Genomic DNA, 20,719 nt, shown 5'->3' on the forward strand with positions numbered 1-20,719 from the left:
AGCTCTCATGGTCGCTCTGGTGTGCAGACTCCAGAGCAGGGGCCCTTCTGGAAAGGCTCATTTCATTCTAGTTCAGAATTTTGGAACTGCATGTTCGGCTCAGTGGAGCTGGACGGCACCTGAGGAAACCCAAGTCACGCAGTTGCTCTGCGCGGGGCGGGACGGGACGGGGTGGCGGCTCCCTGTGGATTTTCCCTCCTGAGCTCTGCAGGCGAGAGAGGGTCCTTTGGTTTGTTTTCTAATCCTCGGTGCTGGGCAGGAGCAGGGATCGGGGGGCTCCCCCCGCCCCGGCCTGGCCAGTGCTGGGCCGTCTGTCTCGTGCCGTGAGCTCCGGTCCGAAGTTGGCTGGGATGTGCGCAGGCCATTCTGGGGCCCTCGTCTGTTCTCGGTGCCTCACGCGTTCTGTAGAGCTCTGTGATCTGTGATTATCACATGTTATAGGTGTGGAAGTATTTTTTATTTCCCAACTCCAGAGATAATATGAAAGTTTAAGAACTACACGTCTAAAGGGCGTGATTGGTTTTGACCCCTGGAAGGTGCTCGGGACGTGTGCCCCGCCCCAGACCCTCATCCCCCTTCTTCAGCCCTCGGCAAGCAGACTGGGGGAGCCGCCTCCCGCGGGGTCCGCTGCCTGAGCCCCTTCCTGGCTTCCCTAGGTTCCCGCTGCAGCAGGAGAGCGGGCAGACGGTGGAGTGCACGGTGGCTCAGTACTTCAAGGACAGGCACAAGCTGGTCCTGCGTTACCCGCACCTTCCATGTTTACAAGTCGGACAGGAGCAGAAACACACCTACCTTCCTCTCGAGGCAAGTCCCATCTCCTGTCCCCCTGCCCTGGGGCTGGCAGGAGAGCCGGGGACCTCCAGCCAGGGACGCCCCTTGCGCCTGCCTCCCCATGAATGACACGGTGAGGACATGGTGAGGACATTCCCACGGGGTTCCTGGGCCGATAGAGGACGCGCCCGTTGTGCCCAGCAGGCCCCTTGCTCAGGCTGGAAGGTTTTCAGAAAAGCTGCCGTTTTCTTCACTTGGAAAAGTCCTGGCCCGGGGGAAGACTAAATGCTAAAACTGACCCAAATTTTAACTCTTTCTGTTAGTGTCTTAAGTTCTCTGGACTCGTCCAGTTACCCCGGTGTCCGGTCGGTCTTCCTGGGCTCCGGTGCGGAAGCCCAGCCTCCTCCCCGTCAGCGCGCAGCTTCCTGCTCTCACGTCATGAGGTTCCCAGCGCACGGTGCGGCGGCCAGGCTCCCCCAGGAGGCGCTCTGCTGCTGACCGCGGGCCCCCGAGCAGCCCCTGGTCCTGGAGGATTGCCGGGTCAGCCGCCGCGGTGTCTGCGTGGCGCCATGTGTGGCTAAGAGATGGACGTGTTCCAGGCCGAGCCAGGGTGCCACGCTCAGCCGCAGACCCCAGCCCGTCCCCAGCACCGGGCCAGCGCCGTGTCTGTCCCTTCTTCGTAGGTCTGTAACATAGTGGCGGGACAGAGATGTATCAAAAAACTGACCGACAATCAGACCTCAACCATGATCAGAGCGACTGCCCGGTCAGCACCGGATCGTCAGGAAGAGATCAGCAAGCTGGTGAGAGTCGGGCTGCTGCGGCCTGCCTGGGGGTGGGGACACCATGGGGACTGTGCTATGTGGTGCGGGGGAGGGGAGCCCCTGATGTTTGGGATAGAGACAGCTTACTTCTTTCTTCCTTCTCAAGATGCGAAGTGCAAGTTTTAATACAGATCCGTATGTTCGTGAATTTGGAATCATGGTCAAGGACGAGATGACAGACGTGACCGGACGGGTCCTCCAGCCGCCCTCCATCCTCTACGGGGGCAGGGTAGGTGGAGGGCGGGGCTGGGAGATGTGCGTGGGTGCACGCGCGCTGTGTCTGCCGGTGGTGGGGGAGCAGCAGCTTTGGACCCCCATGGGGCAGCGCTGTTGCCAGAGGTGTAGTCCGGGCAGGGGTCAGGAGTTCTTGCCGCACTCGTCCAAGCCGGCACTTGTTATGGGGCCTCAGGAAGACTGAGCTGCTCTGCCCTTTCTGAAGATTTTCAGAATTACCCTTTGTCTTTTCAAAAGGTGACTTTTATTATCCCATTAAAATCTGGAGAGCATTGTTCTTTGGACACTCTGCACTGGCGAATTATTTTCTAGAAACTTCTGCTTTTTCTTGGGTGGGTTTTTTTTATTTGTTTTGTTTTGTTTTTTGACTTTGGTGTTGGAGGTATTTGGTGACAAACAGTTGTTAGTCATTCAAGTTTTTGTTTTTGCCCGTGTGATGCCCGGCCTCATCAGCACATCGTAACGCAGTCCTGTCTGTTGAGCCCTGCGGAGCTCGTGGGAAGGGTTCGTGCACTCGGGCGGGCCAGGCCTCCAGATGCGGAGCGCAGCTCTATGGGGCGGACGGTGGGTCCCGGGGCCTTGGCCTCACTCACCCGCGAGCTGTGCCCTGCCTGTCACCCTAGTCCTCGGGACCTGTAGCAAGGCCTGGTTTTGTTTGTGGGGTTTTTCCCTTTCTTATTATAAAACACAAGTTCTGCTTTTTAGAATGTTCCGAAGTTCAAAGGGTAAAACAGTTAAAGGGAGGTGGCACTTGGCCAGCTCAGCGGGAAGAGCCTGCAGGTCTTGATCCCAGGGTCATGGCTTTGACTCCCACATTAGTGTGGAGCCTGCCTACCGAGCAGCACAGCAGAACAAGGCATTACAGGAGAAGACGGTCTCCCCAGGTCTCTCGGGCTCTCCCAGGAAGCCACTGTGTTCGCTCTGTCCTTCGTGAGCTGCCCAGGGACAATTCGTATGTGTTTTCATCCCTTTCAGTGCAAACAATAACATTAAGTATGCTTCTTTTTACTTGAAACTTTCTCGTAGAGCCCACAGAGGTCTTGGAGATGGTTCCGTGTCTCTGACGCGTGGCTTGTTTGGGCTTCGGATGGTTCTCTGTGTGGGGGTCCCTATCCTCTGAGGACGGCCTCCGAGCAAGGCTTCCCGGCTTTCTCAGCTCTCTTGTGCGTCTGCTGCGTGCAGATGCGGACGCCGTGCAGAACACGGCCCCTTTGAGCCCTTCTTAAAGCCCTCAGAGGGGTCTGCCCTGGTCAGTGGAGAGATGGCTAGGAACAGAGGATTTTGTGGCCTGTGGGTGGTCAACCCAAATCACAAATCCAGTGTTTTTGTTTTTGTTTTTTTTCACGGCCCCTGCTTCTGTCTGACTTTTTGACTCTTAGTAAATGCAGGAGTAGTTTGGAAAACAAAGTAGCTCTTATAAACTAATCTTGCAAAACTGTTAGAATTGTAGGATTGAAAGTTTATCCTGCTTCTAAACGAACACATTTTTGCAGATCTCTGAAACATCTCAGTGAGGACACACATTCTTCTTCACCTACCCTACTCGTCCGTTGTCAGAGCAAAACGTTAAAAGCCCCCCAGGGAACATTTAGCCATGTCTGGAGGCTGGCCTCCAATGACAAGCACCGCTGACGCCCTACAGCACACAGGACTGTCCACACGTCAGCAGGGCTGAGGCTGACACTCGTGTGTGTCACGAGAGCCCGTGTCTGCTGAAGCCATGTGTGCTCACACGTGTGCGTGTGGAGTCTGGAGTACCAGACCCGTGGCAGGCCATCTCTTACAGAAGCCTCTCTCTAGTGCAGTGGGGACATAGTTATAAAAATACAGGAAAGACAAGAGGTTCCTCTGATGGCAGTGCCGAGGCCTGGTCCTTTCTGGGTGACAGAGGACAAGCTCCAGTGGGTACATCCCTCGCTCTGTCTCTACAAGTCGGAGTAGCTTCCATTCCTTAAACCGGGTAGGCATGGCACGAGGAGCGGAGGGGTCCTCCCCAGCCCACCTGCTCCCTGGCACCTGCACTTCCTTCCCCTCCTTGGCTGCTGGCGTGATGACAGGTGGAGTAAGCGAGAGCACGTCCTGAGCCAGGAAGCCCTCGTGCGGCATCCCGCGTCCCTTCCATTCCTCGGGGCTGCCCGTGAACTTTGGTGGCACTCTGGGCCTCTCTGCTCCCTGTGGCCTGTAGCCACCCCTCCCTTCATCAGTCCGTCCATCTTCCGTCTGCCCTTCCCTCCGTCCGCCCTCCGTGTCCCCTCTGTTCACCCAACCCTCCTTCATCCCTCGTCTCTCCACCCCGTTCATCCCTCCATCCCTCCATCCTTCCAGCCCCATCTCCCGTCCAGCTCTTCATCTGTCCGTCCATCCGTCCCGCAGACATTCTGGCCCACATGCTCTGCAGGGCAGGTCAGAGACGGGAGACCACACAGAGGCTTAGTTCTCAGCTTCGGGAGCACCATTGGACCAGGGGGCCAGTGGACAATCGGGAAAGTAACACAGTCCAAGGTCAGAGGCATGTGTGTCCCATTTCTCCTCACTCTAAACTTCTTGCCATTTGCAGAATAAAGCGATCGCCACCCCTGTCCAGGGCGTGTGGGACATGCGGAACAAGCAGTTCCACACAGGCATTGAGATCAAGGTGTGGGCCATCGCGTGCTTCGCCCCCCAGCGCCAGTGCACGGAAGTCCACCTTAAGTAAGGCCGCTTGGGTGGGGGGCGCACCTGGCCTGGGCGGGGCCGCTGGGGGCGGGGCCGCTGGGGGCCAGGGCCGCTGGGGGCCGGGCAGCGGGCCTGGTGGTGATGGCTGGGTTTGGTCCTCAGCCTTTCCCTGGCAGAGGACACTTGCCCAGGACGTGGGAGCTGCCTCAAGGCTGCTGTTCCTTCTCAGACTTACTGGTGGAGGGAGTGTGAAGAAGTAGCACAGATTATGTAAGAAACAAAGCAGTAAATGGATAAACTTAAAAATTAGATGCAAAAGAGAAAATTACATTCAGTGAAGTCAAGTAACTCGGGAAAATAAACCATTAAAAAAAAAACTTGGAAAAAAAATTGTCCCTACTTGGTCCAGGTGTTGGGCCCTTTGAAAGTAGCACCATGAACGTGAAGCTTCGCCACTCACACTTCCGTGCCAAACAGACCTAACGGCGGAAAGAAAGCTTGAGCTTCCCGCCTGTCTCGGAAGTGGGAGGGAACCCACGCCCGAGGCGCGCACGTAGCTGCTGCGCATTTTAGCAGAGGCCGGCTCGGACGGTCCCGAGCGCGGAGTCCAGGGCCAAGAAGCTGGCTGTCCTGCATGTGGCCAGCGGAGCGAGAGGGAAGCACAGAGCAGACTAGGAAACAAGTCCGTTGAGTGTGAACCCAGGTGCCTCTCCGCCGTGTTCTGGCCTCCGCTCCTCTGTGCTTGACGGCCCGGTGTGAACGCCCCCGCGGTGTACGTGAGCACACGGCTAAGAGCCCTGAAGTCCAGGAGGCCAAACCCTGGCCCCCCTGGGCCGAGCGTCCACACCACACTGTAGAAGGCGATGTTATTTTTATTCCAAAGTTTAAAATAGAAGCTGTTGATGAGTCTGAGCCCCTCCCCTCACCGTGACTTCTCCAGGCCCGCTGGCGGCAGCTGCTGGTGTCCCTCTCGCTGTGGTTGGTTCCATTCTTTCCCACAGCAGTGTCCTCCAAGTCCAAGTTGTACACCTAAGATCAATGGGGGCACGTCCAGGGGGACGGTGCGTTCACAGTTGTCCTGCCCATGGCGGTATCTGGTGTTTCCAGAGCCCTGGGTTCTTATACCAGCACCTGGACGCTGGTCAGGCCTGCTGCATGGGCGGCCCCTGCTGGGAAAGGACAGCACTGTCCCACACCTGCGAGTGGCTTCCCAGGAGCTGCTGTGTGTGCACACACCTTCTCCTTGAGTTGATGCGTTGTCCTGGTTTCGTCCAGGTCTTAAACTTGGACGCGGACGTCAACATACAGGGTTTGGGGTTGGGCCGTTGAAGCCGGGCCCTTCCTTGGGGCCTCTGGCTGGTGTGGAGCCTGGGGCACTTGCCGTGCATTCACATCTACTGACCCTTCTCCTTCAGGTCCTTCACGGAGCAGCTCAGAAAGATCTCGAGGGACGCCGGAATGCCCATCCAGGGCCAGCCGTGCTTCTGCAAATATGCCCAGGGGGCAGATAGCGTGGAGCCCATGTTCAGGCATCTGAAGAACACGTACGCTGGCCTGCAGCTGGTGGTGGTCATCCTGCCGGGCAAGACCCCCGTGTACGGTAGGCCCCCCTGCTCTCATGGTCCCTGTGGCCCCTGCCTTCATGACCCTGGGGGCTGGGCGCAGCCTGAGCCTGGGTGTGCCACACCAGGGAGTGTTCATGCGTGGCCCATCGCTCCCACATCCGCGCCGAGGCCACCTTCCCTGGAGGCCGGCACCTATAGTTAGCTTGTCATGCCCACTCGGTGCCCACACAGGGATCACAGGGACCACCGTCTCCATGCCCGCCTCAGAGCTCGCTGGAAGTGGTGGGAACAGCAGTCGTGGGTCCATTTAGCTGACACTTAGCAAGCGCCTACGGTGATGTCCCAGGCCTGGCAGGTTCAAGGTCCCAGCCCCCCTATCCAGGAGGCCCCAGGGCAGTGGGGGTGCAGACAGGTGACTCCAGGACAGGTGGTGGGGCTGGGGACCGTGAGGCTCAGGTAGTGTCCCCAGCCAGGTCCCCAACTAGATGGGGACAGAATCAGATATGTAAAACCCACACATCTCCTCTGTGAGCACCATCTCCAAAGAGCGAGGAGGACACCACCGGTGTTTCCATCCCGAAGGGCCGTGTTCCGCAGGGTGCACGGGAGCAGCTGACAGTCGCTTCATGAAGAATCCAGAAAGGGGGCGGGGGGAGGCTCGATCTCTCTTTGACGTCGGGTGTGCGTGTGTTATGGAGGTCGAGGATGCCAGTGTCTTTATTTTAATGACTCAGGATTTGCTTATAACCCTGAGCACCGTGATCGAAGGCAGCAGTCCTAGCCAGGAGTGCCGTGTCCTCCGGGCCGGCCTGGCTCTGCCCACGTGGCCCTGCAAGTCCGTGAAAGGCTGCTCAGCCCTGCCAGAGCCCAGACTCGAGCCCCGGGGCCTGACTTCCCCCGGCCTGCCAGTCGCCCCTTCCAGCAGCGCAGCCGCCCACGGGGCTGCCGTGGCTGTGCTTCCACGCCGACCGTCGCAGTCTTGGGGTGGGGGGGCTGTCAGGGTGACCAGAGGAGGAGAGGCCAGTGAGAGCTGCCAACATGGGTCTCCTTCGTGCTCCGCAGCCGAGGTCAAGCGCGTGGGAGACACGGTGCTGGGGATGGCCACGCAGTGCGTGCAGATGAAGAATGTGCAGAGGACCACGCCCCAGACCTTGTCCAACCTCTGCTTGAAGATCAATGTCAAATTGGGGGGCGTGAACAACATCCTCCTGCCCCAGGGGAGGTAAGGCCAGCTTTGCCACGTGCGGCGGTGGGCAGCACAGTTCCCGGAGGGACGGGGGTGTGGCGCACGGGTGGGCGCCTTCAGATCCCCGGCACCAAGCACCGTCCTGGACAGTCCCGGCAGACCTGGGCAGTGCCGCCCCGGGTCTGGGGAATGAGGGGCATATGAGGGTCTTGGAGTGAGGTGAGAGCAGGAAGGGCTCAGGGGTCCTGGGACGTGGGGCGTGGGACGGGGCAGCCATGCTATGAAAGGAGTGAGCGGGTCAGAACCCGAGCTCACCTGGAACGTCTAGGACACGAGCCTCAGCAGAGCGACACACGTCACTGCTGCGTGGGCTGCCAGTGAGCGCCCCTGAAGCCGTCGGTACCAGGAGCCGACCCCTGGAACCCTGAGAGGCTCCGCAGCAGGGCGCACTGTTGGCAGACCCCAGGCTGGGGTAGGGGTGTGGGGCTGGCATGGGATCAGTGGGCGGGGCTGTGGGGTCCTTGGTCCCTCTTGGCCTGGTGTGGGGCCCTGGGCACCCTGAGGGCAGGCCAGCTTCTGCTGCAGCAGGGAGAGAACTCTGTGGGGACAGATGCTGTCGGGGGGTTCTTGCTGAAGCGTCTGGGCCCTGGGGTTCGGGTTTGATGACAGACACGGGTAAGCGCGGGTCGCTCGCCACGCTCACTCTTCAGTGCGTCTGCCGGCCCCCCCGCCCCGGTGGAAGGGCCGGGCCTGGAGGCAGCAGGCGGTCTGGCTGCCTCTGTGAGCTCGGGCCAGAGGCAGGGAAGACGGCAGAGGCCGACAGCCTGTCCGGGCTGCCTCTGTGGGCGCGGCTGGGCGCGGCTCCGGGCCGGGACCCAGGCAGGGGCGTTCTGGTGGGCGCACAGCAAGGCCGCGGGCGGGGGCCACCCCTTCAGAACAGGAGTCCCCCCGATGCGGGGAGTTAGGAGGTCGCCGTGCGATGGCGTGGAAAGACCCTGAATTCGGGGCCTGACGACTGAACTTGAAGACCCGCTCTGCGAGGTGGGGTCGAGTCACGCAGGCCCTGCGGAGACACAAGGAGCCTCCAAGGGCAGGCGGTGAGCGCCCAGCCAGCGGGCTCTGGTCCGTGGGTGCCGGCCGTGAGCCAGGACTGGGGCCGCAGCCGCCAGAGTCCCAGGCCTCTACTCGGGGGACCCACACGCATGGGTCTTGACAGGTGAGCAGCAGTGACATCATGGGAGGGACCGGAGCTCAGGAGGGTGAGGAGCTGGGGTTTCTATGGCAACGGACTGTGGAGAAGGTAGCACGGAGCAGAAGGGCATAGGCATGTGGGGAGGCCTGCGAGAAGGGTGTTCCAGACCCGGGCGTGGTTCAGGCAAGGGCCCAGGTGGGAGCCTGGCAGGACGGCTGGGGGTTGTTCTAGCCCAGGACCCAGGGGTGGGGGGCTGCTGGCAGTGGCCTGGGGCTCCCTCCGGGCAGGACACAGCTCCTGGAGGTGTCTGTTCTGAAAGGCCCCTGCGTTGTCTCCGAAGGGACGCTGGCGCAGGGGAGGGTGGGGGCTGCCCCGAGCCGGTATGTTAGGAAGGGGGTGCTGCAGGGCCGGCAGACAGGTTGGGTGTGGGCTGGGAGCGGAAGAGGAGAGCGTCCGAGGCGCTCGCTCTGCTGAGCCTCTGTGGCCCTGAGCAGCACGAAGGGTGGGGCGTGCGGGGGCGTGCTGGAGGGGCTTCGGGGGGGGGGGAGCAGAAACAGGTCTGCTATCAGGGATGGGGGCTTAGGGCTCCGCAGCAGAGAGCTGGGATTGAAGGCCAGGCAGCAGACTCCCCAGGGCAGGGCATAGACAGGAGGGAGGCCAGGCCTGCTGCCTTGGAGGCTTCAGGGTTAAAAGGTCATGGAGACTGGGAGGGAGCCAGCCGTGGGGCCCCAGAAGAGAGAGGAGGAGAACCAAGCAGGTCCTGGACCCCAGGGGCACTGCAGCCAATGTCACATGGTGTGGACTCTGCCATGCAGGGGTGGGGGACCTTGTGCAGGGAGCCTTGTTGCCATGGCAGCAGGACGTCTGGTGGGAGGGGCCCGAGGCTGTTGGGAGGTGGGGAGCGGGTGCAGCGGCAGGAGCTTAGCAGCAGGCGAGCCTCACAGGAATGGAGTCTGCAGGCAGGTGTGGCATCCCCCGTGGAGGCGGGAGTCACAGCTGCGGGTGCACAGCGAGGGAGCTGGGAGGAGGGCACGGCACCGGTGCCGGGTAGAGCCAGGATGGGGCCGGGCCCCGGAGGCTCACAGAGAAGGGCCGCGGTCCACGACAGGGCCCAGAGGCAGGTCCGTCCGCGTGGCCAGGGGCGGCGTCTTCCCCCGTGTGGGGAGCCCCCATGAGCTTGCCAGTGTCCCACTTCCATGTCCCGGGACCCCCAGGAGAAGAGCCCCCCCGGGTGTGGTTGGCAGCACGCCGGAGCTTGCAGGGGGGAGCCGGTGCACGTTTCGTGGACACAGACACAGGGCGTACACACTCGGGGCCCTTCCCCCACCTCTGGGCTCCGGGGGGGGCTCTGGCCAGCGGGAGTCCTGCGGAGACCGTTCCCCAGTGAGTTCCGCTCCAGGCTGGGCGGGCGGGCACCTGGCACCTCTCACCGCGGAGCAGCAAGGACAGGAGCGGCAGGAGCTTCTGGCGAGTGCGGCGGGCCAGGCCGTCCGAAAGCGCTTGGCTTGTGTGTGCTCACGTCCGTGTTCTTTCGGCTGCGTTTTCCAGAAGAAAACAGTAAGCCGCAGAGCGCGTCAGCTCTGGAACGGAAAGCTAGCGTGTGACCCCGTGCACACAGTCTCTTCAGGAAAGTGCTGGGACACAGCATTTGAACAACGAGGAGAGGAAGCCCGTGTTGTGCTTAGCCCTGGGGGGAGGGGCTGGCACCTGAGAGCAGGTGCCGCTGAGCATCCTGCAGAGTGGGGGGCGGCCCCCGCAGCGCAGGACGGCCCAGCCCCAAGCTGCCGCTGGACCACAGGACGACGCTGGGGAGTGTGGCTGCAGGTCCCAGGTGGGAGGCAAGTACGGGACTCTTACGCGTGTGGGCTCTCGCGTGTACAGCTGTCGTCTCGTGAGTTTGTAACCTGAGTGTAGAGACTCAGCACATCTGATGAATGTGGAACGTTCCGGCACACAGAAGCCTCTGTAGCCATGCACGCCTGACCCGTCTTGTCTCTGCTTCTCCTCCCCCTTGTCCCCCGCACCGGGTTGTTTCTTTGGAAGCAGAGCTCAGACCTCGTGTGGCTTTATTGGCCAGGGTTTCTGTGTGGGCCATCAGAAAATACGAGGTTTTTGTCAAAAAGACAACCACAGTGCCTTTGCCACGCAAGTGACGCTCTTCGAGGGCACAGGCCTGAGACACTCCGGCTTCCCTCCGCAGGCCGCCTGTGTTCCAGCAGCCCGTCATCTTCCTGGGGGCCGACGTCACTCACCCACCTGCTGGGGATGGGAAGAAGCCTTCCATCGCCGCTGTGAGTATCCGTGCTTCCGCTGGGCCGCGGCAGCCATGTCCTCCCACACATGGGACCTGCGCCCTGGCCAAGCTGCCTGTGGGAGGGCATGTGGCCAGAGCTGCCCCCAACACCCACAGTGGTTTGTGGAGCAGCTGGCAAAACAGAGTCTCGTGGAAAATTGGTATTTGGAGGGGACTCTGCACGTGGCTGAATGTGTCTGAGAAGCCAGGAGGTCGTGACTCCCGTCTTGTGGGACCCCGCCTGCAGCTCCTGGGGGCCTGGGGGCTCTCTGCCTGTGGCGGCCGATGCTGTGCAGGACTCGTGGGCCCACTTTCCTTACACTGCACTCTTTGTAAACGTTTTCGTTTATTCTAAAACGCTAAACGTGAAGTAGTTACGGTCAGAGTTCAGCGGAGGTCTTGCCCTCCATCTGCCCGTGAGTTCCTTTCGGCTTCCGAGGGCTTTGCCTCCCAGGCCCTGCACACCTCTGCTGCACACCCGCTCGCCAGTTGTCTCCTGCCCTTGGAGGCTGACCTGGGCCCCCGCCCCAGCCAACAGGGCCCAGGAGGGGCAGCGCAACGGCCTTTTGTTCAAGAGCGTGTGGAATAGCGTGGACTAGGGAAGGGGTGTGCAGGGCCAGGGTGCTGTCTCTGGTGGAGCCCCCCATCTTCTGCATCCTGGGCAGCCGGGTGGAGGGAAGGAGGCATCAGGCTCAAGGTCTGTGTCCCCTGCATCCCCTGTGGGGACGGCCAGCGTGACCTCCGGGCTGTCGTGCGTCCTGTCACAGGCCCGGCCAGCGTGACCCCCGGGCTGTCGTGCGTCCTGTCACAGGCCCGGCCAGCGTGACCCCCGGGCTGTCGTGCGTCCTGTCACAGGCCTGACCCCACGTAGGGCCACGTGTCGAGCCTCCAGACTAATCAGAGGAGACCGACATTTTCTGAGCACCTGCTACACGCTGGGCTCTGGGCTGCGTCACTGCCGAGTCATGACCTCGTGGCGTCACCGTTCGTTTCCTCAGCCGACACACGAAGTCCAGAGAAGCTGAGCTCCGTTGCTCAAGAGAAGCAGCAGAAAACACAGCTGTAGATAGCCCAAGGCTTAGGGTTCGGGTCTGAGCTGTGTCAGGCGTTGGGGGCCGCCACGCTGTCCGGCTCCCGCGTGGGTGGCTTCGCGTCCCATTCCCTCCATCATGGCGGCTATTTCTGGAGCAGTCACAGATGGGCAGCACCTGCCACGTGTGTGGACAGGGCCAGCCACCCCCTGGCCATCCGGGGAGGCTGGGCCCCCGGGAGGTGCAGGCTTCCCCAGGGTCCGTTGTGGCCCCCCCCCGCCCCCACCACACGCTGGATGCGTCTGGTGTCACTCAGAGGCTGTGTTCCTCTGGCGAGGCAGCGTTCGGCAATGTGACTCTTCCTCCTGGACTCAGCCTTACGGAACCTCCGCGTCCTGCCTGGAGTGCGGTTTCCACCTGCTGAGACGCTCCCCAGCCCCTCCTTGCTGAGGAACTGTGCCCCTTGGGCTCGTGCCAGCTTGCCCGCGGGGTGGTCCCCCATTCCCGGGGAGCAGGGATGTGCCCTGAGGGGCAGGCAGCTTCTCTGTGGGCACATGGAGCTTCGAGGAGATGAGGGCGTCCTCAGTTGGCTTCTGTGGGGCTGATGGCACTTGGCCAGCTCGGCTCGCGGGCAGAGTCGGGCTTCAGAAGAGTCGCCTCCTTTTCCGCAGACGCTCACAGCACACTTCTCTGTCCCGTGCTCAGTAAGCACCGCGGCCGCGTCCCAAACAGAAACACCAAGACAGCAGGTTCGCCTCCCACACGCCGCTGCCCCTCGACTGTGCCGTGACGTTGGGGGGGTGACATGCGTGTCCTCGCTCATCCGTGCAGGTCGTGGGCAGCATGGACGCGCACCCCAACCGCTACTGCGCCACGGTGCGGGTCCAGCAGCACCGGCAGGAGATCATCCAGGACCTGGCCACCATGGTCCGCGAGCTGCTCATTCAGTTCTACAAGTCCACGCGCTTCAAGCCCACGCGCATCATCTTCTACCGCGACGGCGTCTCCGAGGGCCAGTTCCAGCAGGTGGGTGCCCGCGGCCGCCTCTGGGGTCTCAGAGGGCCCAAGAGTCACCGGTCCGTCCGGCGCACTGACGTCTGTTCTCCCCCACAGTTGGTGTGGCCGCGCCTGGACGGCGGGCCGGGAACAGGCCACCAGCCCAGCAGGGCCCAGGCAGGACAGGAGGGGACAAGGAGCCCCAGGGAGGTCGGGTCTGGGCCGGCTCGGCTGGGTGCCCTTCTGGACGCCTGGTAGGGGGAGTCTGGGGACCCCCACTGTGTGGGGGGGTCACCTCCATGTGTGGCGGGAAAGGCAGGCTGCAGGGTGGAGGCCTCAGAGCCCTGGTGACGGCTCTGGCAGGGGGCCAGGAGGGCAGCTGGCAGGAGTCCCGTTTGGGAGGAGGGCTTGTGGGACCGGCCACCGTCCGGATGGGGTCTTGGATGACGTGTGGATCGCGGGCTTGCACCGCTGTCCAGAAGGCGGGGGCCGGGGGCATCAGACGCGGAGTGAAAAGGCGAGAGAACAGCTGCAGAACCTTGCGGCTTGCTGTGCTTCCAAGCGCCTGCGTCCCCTCCCTGTTGCGGGGACCTCCGTCCTCGCCCAGCGCTCGGGAGAGCCAAGCCCTGAATGTGTCTCCCCCACATCGATCCTAGCCAGTTACACCTCCACCCACCCCGTCCCCCCACGCGCCTCTCTGGGAGATGTTAGCGGGGAAGGCAGAAGACCTGGGGGCCTGTGTCCAGTCCTGCGCTGCTGTGTGTCCGAGGCCCCAGGCTTCCCTGGACATACAGGCTGGAGAATACCTAGACCTTCCTGCTCCAGAAGGGGGCCACAGCTCGTACCCCCCCACCCCGGGCCCTTGGTCAGTGGGAAGAAGGGAGTCAACCCTCTGGCCAGGGCCTCAGAGAGCTGCTGCAGGGCCAGGGCTGGTCCCTCTGACATTCGCCCCCCCAACATCCACGGTCCAGTGTGTGCCGACCTCAAAGGCACCTCTTGTACAAAAGCTCTTGGCTTCCCTTGGTAGAGAATGTTCCCCCTTCTGTGCCCCCTTCCCCCCAACCCCTACCACAGCCATTCCTGCTGGAGAGGGGTCTGCGCCTTCTGTATCTGTCACTCTGGGAACAGCCTGTGCCTAACGGAATCCTCGTAGCTGGCGGTTCTCAACCCAGAACCCAAGAGACTTTGGAAACAACACGATGTTTGATCGGACTGTGGTTAAAAATCTAAGGTGTGTGGTTCCTGGAGTGGCCTCATCATGGCCTGAGAAGTTGTTTGCCTGTTTGCCTCGGCCATAGAGGGTGAGAACAACGTCATAATGTCCCTGTGCCCTGACTCCCAGGCTCCTTGTACCTTCCTTTAGTCTTCGCAGCAGGTCTGCAAGGTAGGGTGTTCCCACTTGAAAAGTGAAAAAAAGCTGGGCATCAGAGAGGGCCCATGGCTTTCCCAGAGCCGCACAGCTACCTGCGGCAGGCTAGGGTGTGAACCCCGGTTTAACTCCTGAGCCAGTGTTCGTTCTGCTGGGTTCTCTTCCTCCTCTCCGGCACGGAACACGAGTTGTTGACTTGATCTGTTCATGTGTGTGTCTCCCTTTGTGCTTTCTTACTTCTGCGCGTGGCGGGTGTCGTTTATGGAGCACTCAGAACATTCTAGAAACCGTGCTGAGGAATGTTATGCACGATCTAATTTAAACCATTTAACTATGACACCTGGGTCTCATCTGCTCAATTATAGAAACGAAAAAGCAAATGCAGAAAGGCAGTCCCACCGCTGACCACAAGCCGGCACAGCCGGAGGACTGACCTGTGAGGAGCTGTCAAGTAGCGCGTGTTATTAAGGGATTTATTCCGAGGTAGAAAGGTACTGTTAAGGAAAAAAAAAGAACCATCCTTAAACTCATCTTTTCTTTCCCTCAGGTTCTCCACCATGAGTTACTGGCCATTCGTGAGGCGTGTATTAAGCTAGAAAAAGACTACCAGCCCGGGATCACTTTCATAGTGGTACAGAAAAGGCACCACACACGGCTGTTCTGCACCGACAAGAACGAGCGGGTGAGGTTCTGGGACTGAAGGAGTGGCCAGAGGTCGACCCTAGGCTGTGGGGCCGCGAGGGACACAGGTTTCTGCTCAGCCCGTTCCCAGAGCCCTGGCGAGGGGCTTCATGGAGACCCAGCCCTGGGCGCTGGAGAAGGGCTGTCCTCAGGCTGGTGAGATGTCTGGACCCGTTCATCCCACAGGCCTGGGACAGGACCGGGAAGGAGATCTCATTTGTCTAGTAAAGAAATTACCAGACCCCTGGCTCTGAAAAAAGGCCTGTGGCAGCCATGACAATGGGCAGAGTCTCTGGGATACAGACTGGGGACCGTCGGCGGGGGGTGGCTCCAGGGAGCCCGTCCCAGGGCATATCTCCTGGGAGTTCCAGAATAAGAATAACGAGCACAAGGGAGAGGCAAGGCTTATAGATGGAACAGCTAAGAAATCACGACAGTTGAAGAAAGGTAGGAATCTTATGGTTACAGGTATTTTCCATGTTCCCAACAGTAGAAATAAAAATAAACGTACAAACAGCCTAGTGTCCTAAAGTGCGCAGCATCATGTAGCCGCCTGTGAAAAGGGACGGTGCCCGCAGGGAAGGAGACACTTCCCTGAGAGCCAGCAGCCCTCCTGCTGCTCGGGCCCCCACACCAGAGAAGGCACAGCGAGGGCGAAATACACATCATCGTGAGAGAACGGGACAGTTTGTCACAATTGCAGGGTCACGTCCACCAAGAAGATGTAACAGACGTGGGCTTGGACACACCTAACGCAGTGACCTAAAAATATGTAAAAGGAAGAAAATACCGTGTAGCGAAAACCAGACAGAATTCCCAGGAGAAAGTGACAAACCCTCCATCAGAGAGGCGTGCTTTAACACAGCACGGTCAGACACGGGGGCAGGCACGCGCGGCCGAAAGCTGGACGCTGGGAGGGGGGTGACCAGGCCAGGTCTCACGGCGAGCGTCCTTGCCGCTGACGCTCGCGTTCACGCGGAAGGCTTATGAAAGTCGCCTTGTTCCTGGTCACAAGGAGATCTTGGGAGATTTCCAAATCTATTGAAATAGATCTATTGGGCAAACCACGTTTTTTTTTTCTTTTTTTTAAATCATACAATTAGATTTTAAATCAGCAGCAGAACGAAAAAGGCATTTAAGAAAACCTGAAATTTTAAATTCACTTCTAAGTAGCACACGCATTAAGCATGCAAAGGGAATAAAAACTACAAAGTTGGGCGCCTGGGTGCTTCAGTGGGTTAAAGCCTCTGCCTTCGGCTCAGGTCATGATCTCAGGGTCCTGGGATCGAGTCCCGCATGAGGCTTTCTGCTGGGCAGGGAGCCTGCTTCCCTCCCTCTCTCTCTGCCTGCCTCTCTGCCTACTTGTAATCTCTGTCACATAAATAAGTAAAATCTTTTAAAAAAACTACAAAGTAATCAGAACTGAATAAAGAGAAGATCTCGTATCAGACTTGACGCGGCGCGGCTGGAGCAGTCCTGGAGAGAAGAGGGTGGGTGCGCGCTGGAGGCTGAGAGAGAGGACCGGCCAGGGAGCTGACGGTACGGACGGACAGAGGAGCTGCTGGTCCTGGGTGTGGAGGGAAGGCCGAGGAGCCGGTGGGCTCAGGCTTCCTCCCTCTTCTGTAAACCGGCCCCGCCAGGAGCCACACGCGCTCAGGGTCAGCTTGTTTCTAAACCCCAGCCCCTCTCCGTGGGAGATAATGAAGAAGACTGAGCAGATGAACACAAACGCCACCTGCTTCTTTGAAGACAGAGAGACCTAGCAAGACTCAGGGAGGGAAAAAAGAGGGTACTCATAACCGTGTTAAGAGCAAAAAGAGTCTGTGACCCCAGAAGGGGGATGTGTTACTTAAATCATCATGGGATGCTAACAGTTTGATGCTGATAGAACCATCAGAAGAGCGGGAAGAGAGAGATACACATGGTTGTTTGTGAAATCAGGGAAATTACTAAAACCAGCTCCGGAGGATAATCGAATCGTCTTTTCCAAAAGGCATCAGACCCAGGGTGCCTTACAGGCAAGTGTCACCAAGCCTTCAAGAATGGATGATCTTAAAGTGTGGCAGAGAATAGGAAAAAAGAAGAAACTATTTAGCTTATTTTGTGAAGTTTATGCAGATTTTTTATAGGCAAGTTTTACCAAACTATCAAAGAATAATCTTACACAAAATTTTTTAGAGAATGGGAAGTAATGGGGGGGGATCGGGGGGGGGGGACTCATGAAGTTATCCTGGTAACAGCCAAGCGTTGGCAAGGATGTGGGTGCTGGGCCGTGGTCAGGAGCACGGGTCTGGAGCCAGTCCACCCCCAGCATCTGGGCTGCGTGGCCACAGGTGTTGGCCTCCTGGGAGCACCTTCCTGAGGGTGTTGGGAAGGTCCCAAGCACTTTGCGTTGTCCTTGGCACAGAGTAAACGTGTTATCACGAAGACTATCCTGTGCTTCCGACGGGAGTGCACGCTGGTAAGCCAGCTCGGATGCAGTCTGGTGACTGCAGCCCTGCAGAAGCCCACCTGCGTGTGTGTAAGGAGACAAGCAGACGAATGTTCGCTGCAGCGTTGTTTCTGATAGCAGTACCTCGTCTGCTAAGAGGAGGGAGCATCGTGATGTAGTCTGTGCTGGCGTGCTGCCCAGCGACGAGCAGGCTAGACTGTGCAGCACGTGATACGTCTCAGAGTCGTCCGTGTCGAGCAAAACCGCAAATGGCAGGATATGTGATACACCTGCCGTGTGCGAACACCTGTGCGGTAACACAGTGTCGTGCTCACGGAGACTTAAGTGTGTAGCGAGAAATGAAAGTACACGAGGGATGATAAAGTCTAAATTGAGGGGGAGGCACCGTTTTCAGATATTTGACGTTTAAACATTGGAGGGTGTGGGAAAGGTTGACAGGAAGTAATCCGAAGAGGCTCAGGAGGGTCCTGGGACTTGCACGTGCGTGTGTGTCTGTGGAAGTTGCGGAGCTGAAAAGTCAGTGACTTCCTGATGGCGGCTGGGCGCCCGAGCCTGTGTGTTGTCCCGGCCCCAGCAGCAGGAGCTGGGAGCCTGGTGATTCTGCAATCCCAGAATGTACATTTCGAGTTGAGTGGTTTGGTACCATCTGTAACGCAGCCCATCCCCCTGCTTCTCAGACGGCCTGCGTAGGGGGATGGAGAGTGTGCCCTCTGGTTGGTGTGACTGAGCCAGCCCAGCGCGGGCGCTCCTGAGCCTTCTGGGCGGTCTAGCTCGTCTGACTTGAATGTCAGGTGTCCGTTGTGCACGGTTTTAGATGTGTACGTTGTCGCTGCCCTCGGCAGTAACAGTGAGCCCTTCGAGCGTTACGTGCATGTTCTTCAGTGAAGGGAAGACACCTGCGTTTCTTCCCTGGGACCTTATGAGACCTGGGGGAGAAAGCACCCCAGCCCTCGTAGACAGGAACTTGCTCACTTGTAGGGCTACTTGTTAAGCTCTATTTTTGTGCTGTTGTGCTCAGTCAGTGTGTTGCCAACTTAAGGACGGCGAGATCCGGCCACCCGTGGTCGGGAAGGGCCGGCATCTGAAGGTGGTGTGGGCGAGGCTGATGGGCTTGCTTTCCGTTGTTGTCCCTGGACATGTCTAACGGGTTCCTGTATTGCCGAAGGTTGGGAAAAGTGGAAACATTCCAGCAGGCACAACTGTGGACACGAAAATCACCCACCCGACCGAGTTTGACTTCTACCTGTGTAGCCACGCTGGCATCCAGGTAAGGACCCAGGGTCCCTGCTGCCCAGGCTCGGTGTCCCTGTGACGTGGTCCGCATGCTCCGCAGATACTCGCAGAGCCCAAGCCCCACGCAAGGCACTCCCGGCGGCGAGGTAGGGGAGGTGGGCAGGGGGCCAGGGAACAGGTGAGGGTTAGTGGGTGCAAAGGCCAGGTACGGTGGTGGGGCCCCAGGGCCGTGCCAGGCGCTCGGAGCTCAGCGAGTGAGCTGAGGGCTGAGCGGTGATGAGGCCTCGGGAGGTGCCGCCTGGGACCGAGAGGCTGACTCCAAATCAACTTCCCGCTTCGCGGGGTTCAGCCTTGTCTCCCGCCACACACATTAGCAGGATGTCCGGGGAAGGTCACCCCGTAGCCCCTTGTCCCCTCAAGGCTCCTGGCCTGTGTCGGTGAAGAGGCCACGGGTGTTTGTCCCTGAGCTCCCACTGAGTCCTCCGGAGGGGGGACCCTTTGAAGCCTCGCTTCTCAGCAGGGCCCTGTATAGGTGAGTTCTGGACTTCACGCTTGCACGTTCACGCTTCTGATCCTCTGATCTGCTTTTAGGGAACAAGCAGGCCTTCCCACTATCACGTGCTTTGGGATGACAATCGTTTCTCTTCCGATGAGCTGCAGATTCTCACCTACCAGCTGTGTCACACCTACGTGCGCTGCACGCGCTCCGTCTCCATCCCGGCGCCAGCATACTACGCCCACCTGGTGGCCTTCCGGGCCAGGTACCACCTGGTGGACAAAGAACATGACAGGTGAGTGGTGGGCCTCTCCTGGCCAGGGGCACGGCAGGGGTTGCCTCTGAAACCGGCTTTGGGAGCTGCATTTTTAGGTTGGGAAACAAGGGGGCCCTGGGGGCCGGAGCCGAGCGTAACACAGACGCCGAGACACCCGCGTCCTCACCACCTGGTAGCTCTGTGCCTGCCTCCCCAGACAGCCGTTGCCTCGTGGTGCATTAAGGGCTGCCCTCTCTCTCTCTCTCGGTCCTCCCGTCCCCACAGTGCCGAAGGAAGCCATACCTCCGGGCAGAGTAATGGACGAGACCATCAAGCGTTGGCGAAGGCCGTCCAGGTTCATCAGGACACCCTGCGCACCATGTACTTTGCTTGACGTGTTTTAGTGTTTACGATCGTGTCCCGAGTTGGATTCACATGAGACCAGCTACACTCAGACCAACAGATGCCCAGCCCTTCCGTGACAGCCAGCATCGAACATGAGACGTCATTGATTTTAGTAGATTCTCCATTTTCCAGAACGCCTTCTGTCCCAGATTTCAGACTCGGACTTTCAGCTGCAGACCTGTAATGAGGCCCCATTGTCGCAGGAAACATGGTTCGCCAAAATCTATGCGCTGCTTATTAAAATAGTCCCGTGTTTCCTAAAAATCTCCTAAAACCAGTCTATGAACTCAGGGCTTTAAAACATTTTTAATTTATTTGGTCATTCAATTTACTTGTTTTTAACATGATTCTCTATGAAATTGATGGGCTCACACTAGCTGGGAACGTTCTCAGAGAGTGAAAGTGACACAGAGCACGGCTGTGGTTTTAAAGCCTTGAGCATTCTGAGGTGGCCACCAGCGCCATGTCCGAGTGATTCGAGCGCGTTCCTGACAGGGCTGCCACCAGCTCTTCAGGACCGAGGGCAGGTGGCCCGCCGAGGCACCCACGGGTGTCTAATCCCGCCACCGCCCGCCTCTCACTCAGCTTGAAATAAGGAGCGGGGGCAGAAGATGGGCCGTGTGTGTTTACAGCATTTCTAGGTCCAGAGAGATTGGCAGACAAGTGCCATTTTAATAAAAATTTATTTAAAAAAAGAAAAAAAGACAATATGCCGACAGTCTAATCATAAGATTTGTCCTACAGGACTGTGACATTTATTTTCCAAAGTTTCTAAAGAATACGGGTCTGTGGTGATAAATACAGTACAATCCTTTTTCACTGTTATGTCTTTAATGTAAGAGAAAAAATATATATATCTGGTTTGCAGTATTAATGTGATAGATAGATGCTGTTTTTTCATTTTATTGACTACGGGGTGCTTCTTGTGATCTGTTCACCATATCAAGAGTGTTGTGGAGCCTGGAGGCTGGACCACCGCCTGAGGTTCTCAGTGCTGACGTACGGGAGTAAGCAGCTGAGTCCGTGTGACCGCCACCCGCCGTCCCCCCCACGTAGCCTGCGTAGCCTGTACCTGCGGGA

At 59.0% G+C, this 20,719-nt stretch overlaps 1 protein-coding gene across 4 annotated transcripts in view; it reads left to right on the top strand.

Annotated features, from left to right (window-relative positions):
• The window catches only part of AGO2 (argonaute RISC catalytic component 2), a 95,872-nt gene extending 75,354 nt beyond the window's left edge, over positions 1-20,518 (top strand). For 3 of the 4 annotated variants that reach the window (XM_044244891.1, XM_044244889.1, XM_044244890.1), the window contains 12 exons: positions 657-804; positions 1,455-1,574; positions 1,702-1,824; positions 4,387-4,520; positions 5,900-6,084; positions 7,112-7,271; positions 10,628-10,718; positions 12,583-12,777; positions 14,664-14,798; positions 18,415-18,516; positions 19,074-19,273; positions 19,520-20,518. In XM_044244891.1, the coding sequence (XP_044100826.1) occupies positions 657-804; positions 1,455-1,574; positions 1,702-1,824; positions 4,387-4,520; positions 5,900-6,084; positions 7,112-7,271; positions 10,628-10,718; positions 12,583-12,777; positions 14,664-14,798; positions 18,415-18,516; positions 19,074-19,273; positions 19,520-19,628 (1,702 nt within the window). In that variant the 3' untranslated portion in view covers positions 19,629-20,518. The remainder of the gene's footprint in view (positions 1-656; positions 805-1,454; positions 1,575-1,701; positions 1,825-4,386; positions 4,521-5,899; positions 6,085-7,111; positions 7,272-10,627; positions 10,719-12,582; positions 12,778-14,663; positions 14,799-18,414; positions 18,517-19,073; positions 19,274-19,519) is intronic. The other variant, XM_044244888.1, reaches the window with a different exon arrangement.
• Positions 20,519-20,719: the final 201 nt, after the last annotated feature.

Source organism: Neovison vison, chromosome 4 (genome assembly GCF_020171115.1).
Source record: "Neovison vison isolate M4711 chromosome 4, ASM_NN_V1, whole genome shotgun sequence".
Taxonomy (NCBI): domain Eukaryota; kingdom Metazoa; phylum Chordata; class Mammalia; order Carnivora; family Mustelidae; genus Neogale; species Neogale vison.